Below are 21874 nucleotides of genomic sequence, written 5' to 3'. Positions count from 1 at the left end.
GTGTAATAACCCCCTCAAGAAATGTTTTCCTCATTTAAGGTGTATTTTTAGTTGCTTTTGCTTGGTTTTAAAACAAAAATATTTTTAAAGTTCATGTTTCTTTAAGATGATGTGATGTCAGTGTATGGAAATTAATTATTTTTTTTCACTGTTGCTCCTTTTTGGATTTTGTTTATTAATGATCCTTTGAATACTTGACATTGAAGTCTAGAATATCAGTGAAAAGAGAAGCTGCTGCTTTCTGGTGAAATAAATTTTAGTACAGTATGCTTTTGAATGTTGGTGTGAGTGACAGAAACTGTTGAAGTCAAAATATTAATAGGCTTAAATATATTTAAAGAGTCTACTTACATGATTTTTGTATGTTTATGTGATTTTATTCTTGTTTCAGGTGATCTATCCTATTCACTAACGGAACACACTGAAATAAATCGGTGCTTTGGACTCTCTTGAGCAGCTGCAAGGAGAAACGTTACCCTGAGAATGAAGCTGTAAAACGTCTCCCTGCAGAACCGTATGATTGAAAACGCAGTCCAGCCCTCCTCTGCTGCCGGACATGCTTCTGTCCTCCTGCCCCTCTCACCCAATGTTGCAGTAGTACAGATGGATCGCAGCAGAGAGGCAGAAATGGAGTTACGGCGATCCTCCAGCCCAGGGAAGCTGAGCAAGAACGACATGGATGCTGACAAGACCATGTGCCACAGCTGCTGCATCTGCGGTAAAAGTTTCCCTTTTCAGAGCTCCTTATCTCAGCACATGAGGAAGCACACGGGTGAGAAGCCCTACAAATGTCCTTACTGCGATCACAGAGCTTCCCAAAAGGGCAACCTGAAGATCCACATCCGTAGTCACAGGACAGGCACTTTAAGTCAGGGACATGAGGTGGAGATGGGAGAGGCACAGCTGGGTGAGATGGGTGTTTCGGAGGGTCTCGGTGGCTGCACCAGTCCCACCAAAAGTACATCTGCCTGCAACAAGATCTTGAATGGCACTGCTCAGGTAGACAGCAGCAAGATCTTGTTGAGAAGCAGCAAGAAGGAGGTTGCAGAGGTGGCACCTGCTGAGGAGGATGGCAAGCTAACCGCTTATCCATGCACCTTCTGCAAAAGCAAATTCGAAAGGAAGAAGGACCTGGAGCAGCACCTGCACCAGGTCCACAAACCTTTCAAGTGCAGGTTGTGTAGCTACATGACCTTGAGGGAGGAGACATTATTAAATCATGTAGAGAAGGACCATATAACTGCTCAGGTCCCGAATGGGGAGGCCTATGCTGAGAACTGCAAGAGCGAGCTGAGCGCCGGCGAGTTTCCTTGTGAAGTTTGCGGCCAGGCCTTCAGTCAGACCTGGTTCCTGAAAGCTCACATGAAAAAGCACAGGGGCTCGTTTGATCACGGCTGCCACATTTGTGGCAGAAGATTCAAAGAGCCCTGGTTTCTCAAAAACCACATGAAGTCGCACGGCCCGAAAGCTGGGAACAAAAACAAACTGAAAAATGAGCTGGAGCTCATAGCCACTATCAATGACGTGATACAGGAGGAAACGATTGTGACGGGCCTGTCTTTGTACGAAGTCTGCACCAAGTGTGGAAATCTGTTTACAAACATGGAAAGCCTAAAAGCGCATAATGCTGTTCACTACCGGGCTCAGCGGAGCAGCACCGGGGATAAAGCCGAAGGCTTAATTGACGGGAGCCTGAGCCCCTCAGTAACAAAGCAGTTTTTCTTGCAGTGTCTCAATCTAAGGCCATCTGTAGGGCTGGATAGAGTTACAAGGGGACAGACTGGAAAAAGAGTAGCCGAGCTGGATCCAGTCAGTAGCTACCAAGCTTGGCAGCTGGCCACCAAAGGAAAAGTAGCAGAGCCCTCCGAGTATGTGAAGTATGTGGGGTGGGATGAGGCTCTGGCGGACGCGGACGTGACTTATGACAAGGATAAGAGGGAGTACATCCTCGTCAACCAGGAGAAGCGCAAGCGGGAGCAGGATTTGCCCAGCTCCTCCAGCAACCCCAAGAAGAAGAGTTGTCCCAGTGGGCGCCCAGAGAAGACGAGCAGTGCCCCGACAGGGGAAAGCTGCCCGCTCACCCAGGGTGACCTGGACTACCGTCCCTCCTCGCGGCAGGGCAGGCGGGCGACCCAGAACAAGTCCACCGAGTGCTTTGAGTGCGGCAAGGTCTTCCGCACCTACCACCAAATGGTGCTGCACTCCCGGGTGCACCGCAAAGAGCGGAGGAGCTGCCGTGAGGGGGGGACGGCCGCCCAGCCCGACCGCTATGGCTCCAGCAGTGAGGAAGGGGACTCGGGCTCCGTCAGCGGGCCCAGCACGCCTGGTTCCGCGTCTGCCCCAGAGGACTCGGCCACCTCTGGCTTGGGGGAGGAAGGGGCCGAGGAGAGCTCAGAGGAGGGAGCAGCTGACCCATCAATAGGTAAGATGGCTGCTGGCTGGCCCTGCTCTCTCAGGGCTGTGGGGACCTGTGGTCTCCATGCACTGAGCAAATGGAGCGGGCAGGAGGTGCATTGCTCCTTGTCTCAGCGTGGCAATTTCTTTGTTGCTGGTGCAAATAATAAAAATGAGATCTGAGGACACGTTCAGAAGGTACAGGTAAACTTGGTTCAACGAAGGACTCTTGAGAAGTATCTTAGTTACCTGTAGCAACAGTCACCTCTACTGTTACCCTAGGGACGGGGTGTCCTCCCTGCACATCTAAGGAGCTATTTTGCCCCAATTTATGGACACCCAGCACCTTATCTTGCCTTTAGCATGCAGGTGTGGTAAGGGTGCAGCCTTCATGGTGTTGCCCCCAAAGTGCATAAAGTCATTAATTGCCAGCATGAGAGTCATTTCTCTCCTCTCCCTTCTGCTTTGCTTCCCAAACTTGTGTTTATAACTCCAAGGGCTATAATTAATCTCTCTGGGTTAAAGCGGTCCTTTGAGCCCAACACTACTAAATGGAACAAATTATTCTCCAAATAGCAGCAAAGTAAATATTTGAAAGAACACTATTAAGCACTTTTGTATTGTTTCTTTTTTTCTTCTTCTGATTTTTGTTGTTCACCATTATTTGTTTTATAGCACATTTTAAATATGTGATATTAACCATTCTTTCCTTACTACCTTTGTGTGTTTTTTGTTTATTTGTTTTGCTTGGTAAGCATTACTATATTCCTCCTACTTTTGTTCCTTATTGTTTTCTGAAGAATTACCTTATCTGTAGAATTTAACTAATTTTCAAGATTATCTCTAATGAAGTAATTTGTTGTCTTCATTGTTGTTTCATAATTGTTTGTCTTCATTGTTGAAGAGGGTAGATATACTTAATTAGCTATGTTTTTGGGTGGATTTTTTATAATGTGACTTCTCCAGTGTCTACAGACCCTGCAACAGTAAAGCGCAATGCTTGCCAGGATTGTGTGTTAATTACACATTTTTCATAAAGCAGTCTTGGATATATTTTGTGTCATTAAGTTTCTTTCCTAAAATTTTCAGGGTTGTAGGACAGCTGAAGTGGGGGCCGGTGCTGCTTGGCAATGTTGCTTGCAATGTGTAGGCTTAGAGGGAAGAGAGAGCCAAAGGACTGAAACTAGGAGGATGAGAGGGGATGAAACCCACCTGTTTCTCCTTAAAACTTAAAAGAAGTGTCCTAAACTTGATTTTGCTACAGTTTGGATCAAGTCTTCCATGGACAAATTGGATGCACAGTAGAACAGAAATTTAAATTAAACTAGGAAATCATCTCTGCCATCCATCCCCCCCCTTCTTTGTTAATGCTTTTTTCTCCATTGCACAACTCTGAAAAGTCCTAGTGACAAGTTGAGAAATATTTTCACTGTGATTACTTGCACATTTAAAAATTTCAAAATTTGTCTTTCTCATGTACAGTTTGTTGGATTTGTGTCCTTTAAAAAAGTTGTTTATGGGAGTGTACTTGCTTTGTGTGAAAATCCTTCAGCTGCTGCCTGAAACACCTCCGTGCAGTTGACACAAAATGTAGTTGCAAAGCTGCAGCTTCCACTGGAGTTAAATGGGGCTGCTGTGTTTTACCGGTGTAATGTACCAGTGCCCTTATGGAAACCGCTGTGATGGAAAACCATCTCTCTGGAGACAGGCTGAAAACACTGGAACACTTTTCACACGATATTCAAACAGTAAAGTTGTTCTTCTATGCTCTCCCTATTCAGTACTTTATTTTTAACAAGAGGAGCTGTCTCATCTCTTTCTCTGTCCCAGTTCTTACCTCAGTTCAAGCTCAGCCTTTGTCTCATGAATGAAAGGTGAGAGTTTAAGTTGCACAGCAATTTCTCTCACAGGAATTAAGGTGACTGGATTAACCACTGTCTCTAGCCAACACCAGGAAACTCATTTATTTGGGTGCCAAATGGATTCTTATCTATTTTGCTGAGCATTAAAGAAGCAGCAAACTGATCGGCCTAAATAAAGGAGCAACTTGGAAAAGGGATGCATTTTGCATTGATTAGGTGAGAGGGTGGCTGCTGCATTTTATATTTAACAAGTGACAAAGACTTTTTAATTAAAAAGAAAGGTGTTTTTTATGTGTTTGTTTTCAGTAGGTCAAGATTCAAGACTTAAGTTTCTCAGTTTTCTCTTTCTGGTATCACATTTACTGAGACTGCTCTTACATAGTTTCCAAGGGGACTGTTGCCCTTCTGTCCAGCAAGCTGTAGGATTAGTTTTACTCTTATGCAAATTGCTGTTTTAACTTGAGAGGTTTTTTTTTTTTTTTTTTTTCCTCCTCTACTAACAGAAACATAAGGTCTACAGAATATAGGCCAAATTCCACCCTTGTGTATGCTCCCGTTAAAATCAGATGTTCTGATGTGGCCTTCAAGTCTGTTTTGTCCTAGAAGTGCTGTGGTTTGATTTCCTCTGCTGTAGCTCGTTTTAGTTATTCTTGCTGGTGAACCTTTTCTGGCGAAAGCAGAGCTCCAGTGCTCCAGACAGCAGCCACCCCCAGCAGAGGTGGGCAAACCGTGCTCTCAGTTCCTCTTCCTGACATGTCAGCTATGGTATTATTTTTACTCAGACTGTGGTCAGGAAAATCTCGTGTTACTCGTAAGATTATTTTAAATAATATATATATATACATTTTTTTACTTTCACATCTCCCCCCCATTTGACATTTTGGCAAGTTGCTTTGTTATGCAAGGTTAAAAAAGGAGCTTGATACTACCAGGTATTGAATGTTCTGGTCTTGTTTCAGCTGAATGTACCTCTTTGTGCATTTAACTCTTAATAATCTAAGTAGCCCTGGTGACACACAGGGTGGTAGGTGGCTTGTCCAGTGTCTTAGCAGCTGGCAAAGTACCTCTGTGGACTCATAGGGCCAGCAGATGTTGAGGCTCAGGGTGACTGGAGCTGGGGAATAGTGATAGGGTTTACTGGGAGAAAAGCAAGAAATGCACCTTGCATGTGAAATGGGATCGAGAGCCTCTAGGGCAGCCACTTCTTTACTCTTAACACATCAGTAATTTGTCTCTGCTGTGTATGTAGAGTAACATAATGATTTCTCAGGCATGAGAGCAGTGTTTGCAGACCCAGCGTATCAGTTGCCAGGGGGAAGCTGGCTGGTTACAAACTGCTTTCTGTCTTATTGGAAGGAGAGTAGAAAAGTAATCATTTTCATGTGTCACATAGGTGGAGTAGTGTGTGATACCTGCCATACAAAGTTGTCATATGCATGATGTAGATGTGCTTTGTGTGACAGCCACATGGGAAAAGGTGCCCCAGAGCACAGACTGTAAAGAGCAGACTGTGAATATTGTTGAGGTCTCCCTGCCCCAGATGAGTCTTCATTTTTATTTGGCATTCAAGCCACTAGCAAACTGTACCCGAATTTCCACTCAGATGAATCTGAAGCTTTTAGAGCCACCTGCAAGTTGTTGCTTAGCACTTCCCCAGTTTGAGGGCTCTTTTATGATTTTGATTTTTTTTAATTAGAAGAATCCCATGGTTATGACTGAGGGGGATTGTACATCGATAGAAGTGGAAGGAGAAATATATATTTAACAGTTTCTCACCTAAAATGTAGTATTTGCTGTGCTAAAGAAATAGTTTAGTCTGTGTGCATGTACATATGTGTGCGTTCAGTGGTTAGTATGTTTAAGGGTTAACATGGGCATCTACATTGTCATAGTGCATTTAGCAATTGGGGTATTAGTTTCTTACACTAGGCACTATAAACTATTTCAGTCCTGAAATGAAGAAGGAAGCATCATTTTGCCTTTGACAGGTGGGGAGATGAAGAAGAGAAGTGAAAACAACTCAAATACCACTTGGTGCTCAGCAAACACATAGTAACAGAGCAGGTCCTTGATATTGAAGTCTAGATCTTGGGAAAGGAAGAGAATATCATAAAGCTACTTCTTTTTGCATTAAAGCACCATTTAATAATCAGGCAGGAAAAAAAAAAAAAGTTAAAATTAATCTAAGAGGAGAAGAAAATCACAACCAAAACCAGGAATGTTATGTAGTAATAAAGGAGAGGAATGCTTCTTGTTCTCATCTGAGCTTACTAAGGAGGGAAGCAAGTGAAAGGAGTCTAAGGCTATGCCTTAGACTGGATGCTGCTTTGAGTGGAAATCACCTCCATTTTGTTTTTTCTCTCTCTGCCGCCTCTTTTTTTTTTTTTTTTCCCTGCTGTCAGACTCCTCCGGATTTTTGAAATGCTTTAAGGAGAAACTGATTCATTCTTTCTCAACACATGCTGTTTTTATTACACTGGCTAATGCAGGAAGGGACTGATTGCAAAGAAAAACCATTGTGCAAAGCCCTGTACAAATTCAGTTACAGGTTCAAGGAGTTCTTAGTCTGAAAAGATAAGATGGACACAAACGGATGGAAAGCACCAAATACCAAAACAAAAATAAAAACCCAGCATGTAGCCACATTTTTCTTGCATCAGAAATTGCCAGTGGTTTGCTGGGACTTGCTCAGGAGAAGATGAGCTCAATGGAGGGGTACGATGAGAGATGTGAGTGTGGTGCAGCAAGGAGAGAAAAGAGGGCGAAGAGAGGCAGAGAAGATCAGGAGGGTCAGCTTTGGAGTGGGGAGACCATGCTGAAGGGAGCAGCGCTGTGGTGGAGGTTTGGAAGAGGAGGCAAGACTGAGAGGAATGTGGGACAGCATCAGGATACGAATCTTACAAAGCAGGGCCAAGGTGTTGGGCATCCATGGCCGAAGCTGGAAAGACTTATGGCATCAAGGGCTGAGGTGGGTGACTACAGGAGGATTTCCATGTACAAAACAAAAGGTGGTGCATAATCTTGCAAGGCATTTGATTTAAAATAAACAAGAAGTAAAAATTGTCCAGAGTTCCTCTTGTTTTCCAGTAAAATGGCGAGAGTATAATTTGGGGGAGGAGAGGAACAGTAAGAATAAGGCAGCTAAGTAAGTGAAAATAGACAAATAAAACTCTATATTCACTCCAGAGAGAAATCAAAGAATAAAGAGAGAAAGATAGTTCTGGTAAGTATATTCTGTTGGAAAATTGAGTGCATGAAATACAGCTGCCAGGATCCAATACCAGAACTTCCTTGCTCTGCTTATATGAAAAACATTTCCTCTGTATACAAGGGAAATCCTCTCCACTATTGAAAAATCAAATGTTTTTGCTATATATCTTAATCAAATAATTACACTTTAGATACTTCTCATGCCAGACTCCCACTTACTCTAAATCAGTTTAATGCCACTGAAGGCAGTCCTGTTATGACATTTTACTCAAAATGTAGATCTTGTTCTGTGTGTACGATCTTAAGTATGCTGAAGTTATTTAGCAAATTTATTCTGCAGAATAAGTCTACAACAAATTGGAGAGTGTCCCTGCGGTGGACAACTGGTAGCTACTGCCCTAGAAATTAAATAGTTTCAAGACAGAACAGTGCCAGTGGCTTCTGTTAGATCCATACCATGAAGGTAACATTTCACTGTGATTATGCACTTTGCCCAGTTAATTTTGGCATTGCCAGGGAGTGGTTGTTGTAATCTAAAACTTCCTCAACTTTCCAACCCAAACTAATTGTTTGGGTTGTTAATGCTGGGACTTTCAAGTACAGCAGGTTGATGATTCAGATCATCGGGGAAGTTGGGCAGAGGCAAGCACCCTGTGCTTGCAGGAGTAAGATTCATTGGGTATGGTGTGGGATTTAGCAAAGTTCAGGCTGTTCCTTAGAACAAATTGGGTGGATCAGGGTTAAATCATCACCTACGTAGTTTCACAGTGCCTAACAATACCATTCACAAACTTCTTCTTTGTATGTACCTTGCTATAATGCAGGTAGTCAATTCTGATGCATATAGGAAAGCCACATGTGGTGTGGTATGGTCTTATGATCTGAAATTTCTTTGTAAAGCACTGCAAGTTTAAGCATCATTTTTGATCAGTACAGGCCTGTGTGTATCTCCACAGCAGCATTTTATTGCCTCTCCTCTCCACTTTGGACTCTAGTACATTTCTTGGGACCGCAGTGGAAATCTGTGTGTGAGCATGTTCATGCCATCAGCAATAGCATTTGTCTTCTTTAACTGGGGGACAATATGAATCGTAAGGAGAACTGAGAGAACAGAATAAAACAGAAATTATGCTGATCACCTCAAGGAAATGGATAGCCAGAACAGTTCAGAGAGCCAGAATCACTGAAGTGTGTGTCAAGGAGAGGGAAAGAGAGAAGAGCCATAGGACATCTAGAGATGTGGTTAAAAAACTTCCTTGGCATATGTACTTCATAAATGTGAAGTTGTTTAGCCCTTTATTTTAGGCTCACGGAGGGAGCTGTGCTCCAAGAAGCTCATGCAAAAAGTGATTGATTGGAACAGGGCAGCAATGCTTTGGGATAATGCAGTCTGTACCCTTTAATGCTATATATTACCCTGACATCATTACTAACTAAAGAACGTTTAACGATTGCCCTGTAGGCATCTTGGGTAATTTCCACTGTGTTCCTTGTTACTAGGTCCTGTTTTACTCAGTCTGATGTAATGTGGGTGGCCAGCCCAAGTGTTGAACAGTAATTCAAGTTCCTTGTGCAGCGGGGCAGGGTGATTGGGAACAGATAACGCAGTCAGCTCAAGTCAGAACTAAGGCTTGCTGGCTGAGCTTGGGATGATCCCTCAGTAAATGCACCACGTCTCCTGCCAGAAATGGTCTTTGTTGTTGCTGAGAGTGGATTTTTTTTGCCACATTTTGAATTTCCTTATCCAGCTGTTGGACTATTATTGTTCTTTGCAAATGTTTCAATGGGGGAGCTTGTTGGTTAAGTCCTGAAGAATTTGGTGTGTGGTATTTTGATGCACCATGTCAAGAATACTTCCACTGTGTTTAGTTTTGCTAGTCTTCCTTTTGTGCAGGTTGCCATACACTCTTAACAACTGACACAATTAGACCAGCATGTTGTTTAGACAGTTTACTGTAGCTGTAGGTACGTGATATGAGCAACCAAAACATGGCTCAACCTGGAAACAAATTTGTACCAAGATGCTAAGAGATAGTTTTACCCAGCCTTTCTTTCATCTGTCATGAAGCAAGGAGGGTGAGTGTGGTTTCTTCAAGGTGGGTGATAGTAGGATATACTTTGCCCTGAAGCTTGCGTAAGATGCCCAAAGCAAGATTAGTTATTCATACTTCTACAGTAGCTTTTGGAAGTGTCACAACAGCTGCTTTAAGGACTGCTGGTGTCTGTTGAATCCCTTCTCAACTGCCAACATCCATTGCTAGCATGTAAAAAAAAATAAAAATAAAAATAAAATCAGGGGTATGGAAAGCTATTAGCAATGTTGGCTGTAGTTTGTGCATTCAGAAATATCTCCCTTTATGTTTAATTCATTTGCACAGTGGGTCCAGTTTTCATAGCAGGCTTTTAGCTCTTCTTCAGCAAGTATTATAAACATCTGCAAATACGACTTCTACTTTTGAATGCAGCTGCTCAGTAAGTTACGCAGCTTCTTCAGAAACCTCACTCCTTTATGCTTACCCTAACCTTGCTGCCCTTTAAAAGCCGGTATAGCAATTCTGGTAGTTCTTAGTATTGGATTGTGTCTACTACATCAAGCTATAGCACATGAAATATTACTCTGTGACATTTATAGTCATAAAACCACTTTGTGTAGTTCTTTTATTTTTTAGCAGTTTCTGATTAGTTTGCAGAACTCCTCTCCCCCTTCTAGTAAAACAAGATTTGAACGATGCAAATTACAATGGTAATGGTTTTAATCCGATTTCCAAATATTTTGGTAGCACCAGGGCTGTATTGAGTGGGATTTTGCTGATCTGTAAATGGCCTCCAACAGGGGATTTGTGTAGATATCTTTGATGTTAGATCTTTTTGCCGCTCTTGGAGTTATGGTTCAAAGTCTGCTCTTGATCCATCTTAAACTGAGAGTCAGTTTTTTTTCCATAAGATGCTAGGGTTGGCAGTGGATGCTCTCAGTGTCCCTCTGTGGAGGGGGTGTGTTTGTTTTGGTTTCCACCAGCAGTCTCATTCAGTCACTGGATAAACCTGAATGGACCTGGCTGTGTTCTTGGTTGCCTGTAAGATTTATTAGTGGCAAACATGGATTTGGAGAGAGAGTAAAAATATATAGTGAATTTTATGGAAACTGTGGAGGAAGTCTTTCAATTTATAATTGTACTGATTATTTCAGTGTGCAGGAACTAGTCTTTGTATGAGACTTTGAGATTCTTCCTACACTTGATCTGAGACTACCACTGTGCCATGTTTGGCCACCTGTTTCTAGACGTTACTTTTAGTGCATAGAATGGATTTGTGAAAGTGTAGAGAACTTATTTTCATGGAGAATTTGTTTTTCTTCTTTATATACAGCATGGGTTTGAACTGGCACATTGCAGAACACTTTGGCACTGATCCAGCAGAACTCATAACTACTGCCCTGATTTTCAGCATCTGAGCAGTCAGGTCGGAGTCATTATTAACTGCTTTGTTGAACCAGTTGGCACCTAATGGCTTGAGGTTAGAGGAAAAATAGGGAAATATTTCTTTTCAGTAATCAATGCCAGTGTAAATTACATATCCTGGAATCTACTCTAGCATGCAAACATTACACATAAGGGATAAGACACAGGAGAGGAGCAAGTTTCAAAATTCTCTTTCATGGATACTCTGTTAACGGATTCACTTCTGGTTTAGTGATGCTAACAATAAAAATCCAACACTTCATCCATTTAAAGTGCAAAATCTCTACTAAGAAAATGTTCATGTAAGAGAAAAGTACTTCCTCAGTTGATAGCTATTGCAACTTGGGTACGGCTGTTTACTCATCACTGATGTAGAGCATGAGATGCTCCTCTTTGCCAGGATCACGTATTCTTTACAGGGCGTGTTGGGGAAGATTTGCCCTCCTGCATTTTAGAAATTTGTTTCCCAGGTTGGTTGTCTCAAACTTCAAATACTACTTCCTTATCTCTGTTACTTCAAATAACAGAAAAACAAACAGCCATTAAAATGATTTGGTTGTCATATCACAGCTGTAATTTTAGTTTTGTTTGGAGCTGTAAGTTAGGGGTGGTTACTCCAAAGAAGATCTCCCTTTTTTTTTTCTAAAGGAATAGAAGAACACTTAAAAAATAAAATAAAATTAAACCCACAAACTTTAATACTAAATTTGGATTTAATCTGCAATACAAGACACTCCCAAACCTTGTGTTTCTTTGAGATAACAAATTCATCAGCCAGTTGAAGGCATCAGCTACACCTAACAGTACTTTAGAGGTGTGTGTTATCTCAGAATAGCATATGTCTTGTGATGTCTTACTGCTTAAATAGCATTTGAGGCAAGCTGCTGTCAGCAAAAACTAAATATTTGGGGGGAAAGAACACAGCCACAAGAGAAAAACACAGGTTCTTTCAGAAACACGAACCTCGAGTCTAAACATAACTTTTTTTCCCCTGCTTGGAACATTTATGTGTTTTAACAATAGTGGTTGCGAGCAAGCGTCATGATGGTGAAAGAGTGCAATGTATCATAAGAATCAGGATCGTAGTGGGGTGTAAATGGCGTCTTCTCTTCCCATTCCCTCTATACCCCAAGGTGTGTGCAGCAGATGCTGCATTTTGGCTTGGCCTTTTACATGTTTTGTAAGTGTGTACCATCAGCGGACCAAAGGTATGTTCCATTTTCTGTGATTTAGCCTATACTCAGTAGGTAGTGAAGCCTTTTTTACTAGATAACGAAGCAAGGAGATCTTTCTCTTTCCTTAAAAGAGCATTCAGGAAGTACAGCTTACACTGCACATGGAACACATTAATTCTAACCCCCTTCTAATACTTTGCAGAAGTTTCTTGTCCTTATACATGACTATATCCACACGCACACCAGTTTCCCAGAAATGACTTAACCTTAAGTACTTCTGAAGCCTGGAGAAGCCTTAGAAAAAATTGTCAAACACGGAACAGCAAGTGAAGTTGTAACAGGAAAAAGTTAATTTTTATTTGGATCACTCTGGGACAACAAAATGGGTGCACGTCAGTGAGAATCACGTATTTGCTACTGTCGTGCTAAATACATTTGACACGGGAGCCTCAGTACTGTTATTTGTGTGGGAAATATGGGGTGTTGGTTTTTGTTTGCATTAATTTATACACACAGACATGGCATATTAGTTATAATTCAAACATAATCACTTTATTTTGCAAATGGAGTTGTTAGTTTTTTAATCTCTGATGTTATCAGCGTGCAAGTGCCTAATATTAACACTCAGAAATTAGATGTTATTAATGCATAATGAAATTTTTATGTGCAGTAAAATTTTCTGCTAGACTGACCTTTCTTGGTTGGTTATATTAGAGCCAGAATTAAAATCTCTTAGGATATATCCAGTAAGTTGAAATACTTAATTCACTTAACCAATGCATCATGGGAGGTACTCTTTGTAGAGTATTTACTCAAAGTCCAGTTTTGCAACTTTTGAGACCTGCAGAAGCCAAAAGAAAGGAGCTATGATACCTAGGGAGGTGAAGTCTGCAATGGCTCCAAAATGTAATTAAAAACTTTATCAGGCTGAAAAAGATCTCAGAAAGGCAAGGCAACAATTCAGGAAGTGTCTTTGTGTATAACATCTATACAGTAACATATATAAGTGGGAAAAGTCTGGTGTGTTGCTGGTAAGGATGCATCCAAGTATAACAAACAGCTTATTCTGGGAGCTTGTTAATACTTCTAAACAGACGTCCTCCAGGGATCATTGCAGTGGCAGGTAACAGAGGGCATGCAAAAGTACAAGCCCCAAATGCGGTCTTCTGCAATAATTGCCCTATCTGGGAATTTGCTTTCTAATGTGAATATATTTGGTCTGATTCACAGTATCACAAGTACCACACAACATATACACTGTGAGATAACCAATCTAAATTTCTTTTGTTGACAGGTTGAAGCATGAGTAAGACCGGAGTGCTATTTCCCACCTTATCTCCGCAGCACTGCCTGCGCATGTTGGGCTTCAGTGGGAGTTGTAAGGAGCCGGGTGTCCTGACAGCACCTTGTGGGATGCAGCTTTATGGCAGAACACTGCTTGCAATTGTGACAGCGTAGGTGGTTTGGGGGCACTTCCCTCGATCTAGCTAGCTGTGGTGGTCACACAGTTGTGGACCACATGAGAAGTGCTTTGGGGTTTCTCAAAAGGAGGACTAGAAGAGTTTACATCAAAGAGATGGGTTTGAATTTAGGCTAAATTCCTCAGTAAAACTGAGGAATATAGGAGACCTCAAATGCAGGAATAAATATAAATATAGGAGATACTATATAAATATAGGAGACCCCAAATGCAGGAGACATTGTGGGAAGCACCTGGCTGAACCTGGTGGAGTGGTCATGGACACAGCTGAGCATTTACTTTCCGCTCTCTTACAGAAAATCCCACATTAACCATTTCAGCTGCTCTTGTCAGCCATTAACTGTATGTTTGCAGAGGAATTGTAGCAAATGTGAGCCTTGAAAAAAATGGTGAATCTATGGCATAAGGAATTAAGCTGATGGTAAGTGCTTTATGTTTGTGTAAGTGGTGTCATGGCATTAATGGAAGGAGGGCCACGAGGACAGCCCGGCCCTGGACCAGCATGTGCTGGAGAGGTTGGCACGCTGCGAGGAATTAGGCTGCAAAGACACTGTTGGTAGGCAAAAAATTAGGGTTGTTTAAAAGAAGGAAATGACTGAGTGCACACAGAGAAAGTGGAGTACCAGGGAAGGCTGAAGATGAGCATAATCCTGGCTGTGTTGGGTGGGAGGTTTGTCAGCACAGGAGGTTTAGCAGAGCAGCTGCCACAACCCTGCAGAAACAATATCCCAGTGCTCAAGGCAGGGTGAGGAGGCAAACAGGTGAAAGAAAAACAGGTACAAGTTTCTCTTAGGTCCTGATAACATCAGAAAGTAAAAGAAAAGTGATAACAATAAAGTGTATAAATGAGGGATTGCATTTTGATATGTTCTGTATCTTAGTGTTTCATGTTGTGAATCGTAAGGGTGCCTGTATTACTTTGTACTTTTTCATCTGAGTGCTTGAGTGTCGTGTGGTAATCACTACGTTTGGGAAAATGCTTTGAAAGAAGAGATTTGCGATTCTCCATCTGTTTCATTTTCCTGGTGTGTGGGGAAATAGAATAAGCATTTTTTTAATTGAAAGTGTCATTGAGTGGGAAGATTAAAAATGATAAAGTAATGGACTTTGAAAACATGACTGTTAAAAGTGATGTGGCTAGACCTCTTGGCTTAAATGTAGCATGTCATTTCAAAGGCACTAAAGCCAGATACATAACTTGCCCCAGATGTTTAGATTCAGTCGAGCAATCCCATGTGGTCCTTTGAACAAAGATGCCTTACCCCTAATAATGGTTATTTTACAAATGATACTGTAATTTCAGATACTTTTCTTTGCCCGTATTTTAACACAAATAAGTTAGCGCTGATGGCAAGTACTGTGTTTGTCAAACCAGCTTCAAAATCATAATGTATCAGCAGTGTTATTTGTTTGTTTCTGATACTTCACGTTTTTTTTCTTTTTTTTAACTGCATTTCTTTCTTTCAATGAAATTTTAGTCTGTGGACAGCTAAGGTTGAACGCTGGATTCGTAATCAATTTTACTAATACAGAATATTTTATTTTCTGTTTTTCCTTTAATTTTAGTGACAGTTATGCAGTACCAGAACTTCCATTAACTACTGCAGTTTATTCCTTACCCTTAAGCTATAGTCTTTTGTTGCAGCATGGCAGTGTTGACCCTGGAACCAATTACTGTGTAGAACAAGCAGAAGATGATGAGGCTTATTCTGTAGCAATTGTTTTCCAGTAGTCTCGACATACGCAAGTCTCTTAGTACATGGAGCAGTATGATAGACCTGTTTAAGACCTTCATAACACTACCTGGCCAAAAACAACAGTAAAAGCCATTTAAGACAAATTAGGCTTTTTTTGCTGATCCTCCTATTTTACGATCCTGAAAGCGGAGCTAGGAAGGCTACAGAATTCTTCCTGCATGCGGGGAGTTGGGATGTTCTCCATTAGTTTTGAAGTCTGTCTCTTCACTGGAAGTGAGTGCATGTGCAAATGTCATACAGATGTTGTATAAAAGCTTAATTACGCCTCTCTTTTACTTTAAGCTGTGATGCTTTTCTGTTTTGACTCCCCCACTCCCCCCACCCCCAAAAGGCTTCTCCTGAGAATGGAAGGGAAACCATTTTCCCATTATTTCCTTACTCAGGAGTCAATTATATTCTGCACTGTGACTGTACCTCAGCAAAAGTTGAATGGAAAAACAACATTCTTTCAACAAAAGGCGGAAGTTTTTAGGATAGCTTAGATTTTCTGTTCTTTTTCAGGAATTAGAAGTTCTTATGAATTTCAGATGAAAAATGAACCCCATCCCAAAGTTATGTTTTCTACACATGCTTTATGTTTGAAACAGATTAAACCTATCTGCTATTTCCTCACATTTGGTTGCTTGTCATTGATAGCCAGCTCAGTTAAATTGTCACAGGTGCACCTGAAAGTGGCTAGTAGGGACTGAAGAAACACAGGTAATCCCACTTAGGAAATCATCCAGTAGCTTGGAGTTCACTTGATGCAGAAGGCCTAAAATACAGTTAGTGTTAGTAGCAGTTAAAAAAAATTATAATAAAAAAGGAAGGAAAAAAAAGAAAAAAAAAAAAAAGTAGATTGTGAATCAAAATTAAAGGGCAGATCTCTTCTGTTTTCTGGAGTTACATGTATTATCACAGCACTTCTGCATCTGTACTCCAGAAGCCATCCAGAGATAAATCACCTGATTATGCTAAAACATTGCCCTCCAATGCAACGAAACAAACCAAATCAGCCTTACTAGGTGTCTGAGAGCTGACTTGTTTGTATTTTCAGATAGGAAATAACAAGAATAGTCTTGTAATTGTTATGAATAAATGTAACATGGAATTTTTCTAGTCACCTGAATCAAGAGGTAGATTTACAAGCTATGTTAACTTAGAATGGATTTTGACACTTTTATGTATGTGAAAGAAGATGAATTGACCAGATATGAGATGCTTTTTTTTTTTTTTTTTTTTTTTAATGCTTCTGCAGCTTCCTGTCTCTTCATGGAAAAATTGTCAGCTTTGGGGGCGGGGGGGGGGGGGAAGGGGGATTTGTTCCCAGAGAAAATGAAGATTGAATTGCATTATTTCACATGCTATTTAAAAGAAAATGTTAATAACCCCTTACTGTCCATCAGCTCTGTCAGTTTCAAAATACTATTTTGTTTTTCTTTTTCCTTGGTTCTTTTAAAGGAAATAGTTTGCATTTTCACAGTATTATCTCTCTCTCTATTTTTTTTTTTTTTTACTAGAAGCAGAGTGACAATGCCACCAAATTTTTTTAAGTGCATTGCTTGGCAAAGTCCCCAAGGGAAAAAGTAGAAACAAACAAAACAAAACAAAAAACACTTTGAACAGTGAACAAAACAGAGATGTAAGGAGGGGATAATAGTATATTTGAGAACCACAGAAGTGTTTATGACCAAAATCTTCCAGCAGGATTTCCCACTGTGTGTTGCTATTTTTCAAACATACAGCTGTGTCTAATTATGTAAAGGTGATGTGCCATGCAATTAATTAATGTTGAGTGTCTGAAGAGCCAAATAACAGTACGTCTGACCACGTATGTGGGCAAATCACCCAATGTGGATGCAGTGTGTACATACAAATGCATGAAAGCAGACCTGGACATTCACAAACCACTGCCCACCAAGCTTGTGGCCTGTTACCATACACTGTACTCAGTATGGACAAAGGCATGTGGAAACGTAGTAAGAAGGCAGTGGAGAGAAAGCTGTTAAATTGGGAACGTTTAAAGTTCAGTGATATCTTAGTAAACGCATTTCTAAATTCAATTTCAAGCCATAAATAAAACAATCCAGCAAATGGTTACTGCAAAATTAGAGGCATTGTGACTTTGTAAAAATTTCTGAACAGCTGATATCATGACCCTGTATTCTTTGTTATTTATGGAAATGTGCTACTTGGCAGATTGTGGAAATGGCTGCCTGCTTGTATATAAGTTTTGAGTTGCTCATAAGTCAGCAGCTGCATTTTTATTAGAAGCTTAATAAAAACATAAAAGATGGAAAAGACAACATCTCTTTATTAATACTTAGACATGAAATTCTTTAAATGCTTTAAACACTCAAATCATTTGTGCGAAACAAAAAGGCTGGAAAAGCTTTCCCAAATAAATGACTGTCATCAAAGCTTCCTTCCATATAAGGCTCATATTTCAGATCTAAGCTTAACTAAAAAGAACAGAAATATATGATCATTATGTATTAATAAACGAGTGCCTTCTGATTGTGCAGTAATTTTACCGGGGTTTCTTTAAAGTGCAATTAGTTTTTTCTTACATTATGAAGTTCATTTGGGCTTTAGATCTTGTGTTTTGCTCAGATGTAAGGCAAAGCTAATCCTCATAATTGATTTACTAAACGTTGTTGTTTGCCTATCCACATCAAATATGGTACTGGTCTTTTGACCTTGGAACTAGCTAAGGAATGATGTGTAAGCTGCAGAGTTATGTTAGTGATACATTCTTTGTGTGTAATCAAATCTGTTTCCCCCTCTGTCTTTCACCACCCTTCCACCATACCACCGACTCAGCCAATTCAACTGCAAATTTCTTGGTGAAAACTGCTCAGTCTCTTCAGTTTCAGACCCGTGCCACCCACTTTCCTCGCTGTCTGTACCTGTAAGCCTTGGGAGTGGAGTAATAAGGATTTGCTCCATCAAAAGTAACCACTGACTGTCCATGTTGAAGGTGTTGACAGTCACGGGGGGCCTGACCACTACACACCAGAGCTTGGCGTGAGAAAAATATTCTAAAGTGAAATGGGAGTGGGGTTGTATTTTGCTATTTACATGACATGTAAGAAAAGGGGTGCAGTTGGTTCATTAAGGCAAAATGTTAATTTGTTTCTGGTCAAAAAGTTGCACCACAGAACTGATGAAAATGATGAGTGGGTGGTTGTAAGAAGTGAAGTATGATACCAGTGTTAGACGGTTTGGAAATCCAAAAGACCAAAGTATGGAGGTTCCAAAACTCAGTCAAAATAAACAGAATTTGTCTTCTGCCACACACACAAAAAAGTGGATACTTGAACAAAGCCTTCTTCAGGCTTGACTTCCTAACAGGCTGAATTGGAAAAATGGCTGTTGGTATGGAAAGGTTGAGTTTTTCAAAAGGACTGGAGTGTTGTTTTTTTTTTTTTTTTTTTTTCCTCCTGTTGGATATAAACCTGGAAATTTTGCTGTCTACACAATATATAATACTAATTTGCTAAAGCCCAAACAGGTTTTTTGACAATCCTTGCACTTTCAATATACTCTACCCTTCCGTATATGCAAAAAGAGAGCCTTAAGGCTGGTGTCTAGACAGGGCCTTGTGTTTCAGCAAAGGGAATTAAGAGCAGGCTCTGATGTCCCTGAATTTGTGGAGGAATCTTTCTTTCTGCTACCTGCCTTTCATATTTAATGGGAAAAAATGTTGCATTTCTACTGTGTTCTGGGATGTATGAAGATAAGGAAGGTGTTTCAGGTGTTGCTCGTCAAAGGATTTGACTACATTATGGCTTGTTCAAACACTGCTGATTAGCTGCTGCTGTAAGAATTAAACAGAGCTGCTCTTTTTAGACAATCCCATTCTATGTCTCAGACGGTCATTGTAGTAAAAGATTATTCTGACATTATAAAACAAAAAAAGAAGGTTCAGTGAGTTTGACCTTCTTAAATCTGAGATGAAAATATGAGTTGTTTTGTACCCTGTAGCATGTACGCAGAGTCCAAGATGGTGATTCTTCAGTGCAGTCACAGCGAACTGTAAATTATCACATCTTGCAAGTTAATAGGTATGTTAGTGGTTAACAGATTCCTATTTGGCACATTAACCTTGCTCCTAGTTCCAAATGTGTGTTGCCATTTGCCTACATTGGAATTAATGCCATCAGTGGAGTAAGTTACTTGGCTAACAGCTATGTCAGGTTTTATACAGTGTATGTCATTTTGCACGTTTTAGTTCCTTGGGCATCCATTTTAGTTTGTAAACATAGCTCTTCCTTTTTATTACATATTTAAAAGGTATCATCAAAACATTACCCCGTTATGGTAAGTCTCTTTATTCTTTGATTGTTGGTCAAAGTCACTTTATCAGAAATACACATACGAGGTGCTCAATGCCAAAATATGTAAGAGAATGTGAGTCAAATGCACTTTTCAGACTTAAACAACTAAGCTTTTAAGAGATTTAAGACTGAAGCGTCGGGTTCAGATTTAGTTGGTGTATTTTGTTCTTGACAGTCAACTGTGCAAAGTAGGTAGACATGAAGCACTGTTGTGCTGTATAAAATGGTAGTGCATCGGGTCTCAGAAAAATCCAGCTTTTGTTTTCAGATAATCTTCATTACCTCATCACCGCTTGCATCGTTGAAAATAGTTCCCTATAACACCCCTCCATCCTTCATCTGGAGTGCTCTTTGCTGTTGGTGAACGGCAGTTTTAGAGTTTTGAATAATAGGCTGGGACTCAAATGGATAACCTCTATCAATTATTCATGATAGATCTCAGAGTAGCCAATGTACAGCATTGACAACATGCATGCCTTTTTACTGTTGTATGAACTGTAAATGATACAGTGATTGACAGACTATGGGTGACCCCTGGTCGTTTTTATTAATTCCTTTTTCTGAGTTTTATAACCTGGTTTTCATTGTTTATGCTATGGAGCCACTGGGTTTTTAAAAACTGCAGCTGTCCAGAGCTGAGAGAGCCTCTGAATTTACTTATCTATTCATATTCTTCAGACCAGTTCTTCTTCCTTTGAGATTAGCCGTTTTTTCACCGGTGACTTCAGCAGGATCATAGCAGAATTCTTGTTTTACATACTTAGAATGATATTAGGTAAATGAAATAAAACATGGTTACATGGTTGGGAGATCTACTATGGCTGATGGTGTCAGCCATGGAGTTATCTATGGGGAGTTGTCTTCAACAAAAGCAGAGAAAAAAGTGTTTTTTTTTGGTTTTTTTTTTTTTTGTTTTTTTTCCTTTTGCTCATGGCCTGTTTCTGTGGTAGATGAATACAAAAAATGGACTGAGACGGAGGGTTGAGTTGTTTTGTTTCCTACCTGTATGCATAAGGGAGTTTCACTGTATAATCACACATTACGTAGGCTGTGCTGTGAAGAGACTTAGATGCAAATATAGCACTACAGAATAAGATGAAGTTTTAAGTGCATTTAGATCTGTTTACTCTGTGTCCTACTGGAACAGTGTTTTCTGAAGTCGAGAATTAGAAAATGCTCAGGTTTGCATTTGTTTTGCTTATAGAGTACAATGCTTACAAACAGTGATTTGGGTGTTTAGTAATTGGTATGAGGATGTGCTGTAGGTACAGATATACACTTATTGATGCATTTGAATATGCTATTCACCGGGAGTTCACATAAAGGGCGTGCTTAGAAGATAGGAGTAAAATTCAGCCAGACTTGAGAGGAATCAACACTGGGGCTTGTACAGGAAGAGAGAAGTGAGTGGGGGAAAGTCCCAGACCATGGCAAGAGCCAAAAGTGAAGCCCAGCTGGAGAATGAGTAGGAAACACCTCTTTCACCGGAGGCCTTGGTGCGGCCTGCATTGCAGGCCTTGCCAGCAGCATGGTCTGTTAGGTTTTAAGAGTGGTCACCCCATGGCTGGTATAGGTCTGGTGCGAAGGACCCCTGATGCAGATACAGCTGTCAGTCCGGTGGCACTTTAACCTGGTCTTCTGTAGTGGGAGGAGGTTTTGACTGTAAAAACAGAAGTGGCAGTCTTGCCAGGGTATCTCCATCCATACTGACGGTCCTGTGGTGTCTGACTTTGGCTCCTGGCATGGATGTGGCCTTGGGACTCTTGGCTTGGGGTACCCCACGGTGACACTATGGCTGGTCTCCCAGTCTGATCCTCACCTGCTGGGTGAGGCATCCTTCTCTGTGAGGGATGGGTGACAGGCGTGGTGGTGGCTTGTGTTGTAGTAACAGCTATGCTGCTTCTCTGTTGTGGGCGAGGGTGCTGTTGCCCTTGGTGTTTGCACAAGCAGGGAACGAAAAGCATTTGGAAGCCCTGCCTTGTGCGTGTTATAAATGAAGTCTCAACTCAATCTGAATTTAGTAATATTTATAAAAGAAATATTTATAAAAGGCAAGTAAACAGCACTGGGTGTGCGGGGAGTCTATGCTCCACCAACACGCACACATGAATATCAAACATTCTAAATATACAGAACATTGCTTTACATACTAAACCCGAGTATGCCTATACATACATACAATCAGGAAAGGTAACAAACGATCCTTTAAGTTCAATGAC

The 21874-nt window shown here is 40.8% G+C and overlaps 1 protein-coding gene across 4 annotated transcripts in view; it reads left to right on the top strand.

The window, feature by feature from the left end:
• Nucleotides 1–21874, top strand: part of ZNF516 (zinc finger protein 516) — a 104959-nt gene that overhangs the window by 42387 nt on the left and 40698 nt on the right. For all 4 annotated transcript variants that reach the window (XM_027451885.3, XM_072034837.1, XM_072034836.1 and 1 more), the window contains exon 2: nt 392–2422. In XM_027451885.3, coding sequence (XP_027307686.2) covers nt 517–2422 — 1906 coding nt within the window. In that variant the 5' untranslated portion in view covers nt 392–516. The remainder of the gene's footprint in view (nt 1–391; nt 2423–21874) is intronic.

The sequence above is a fragment of the Anas platyrhynchos genome, chromosome 2, assembly GCF_047663525.1.
Source record: "Anas platyrhynchos isolate ZD024472 breed Pekin duck chromosome 2, IASCAAS_PekinDuck_T2T, whole genome shotgun sequence".
NCBI lineage: Eukaryota > Metazoa > Chordata > Aves > Anseriformes > Anatidae > Anas > Anas platyrhynchos.
The sequence above is the reverse complement of the archived record's forward strand: the minus strand, read 5'-3'. Positions and strand labels throughout refer to the sequence as shown.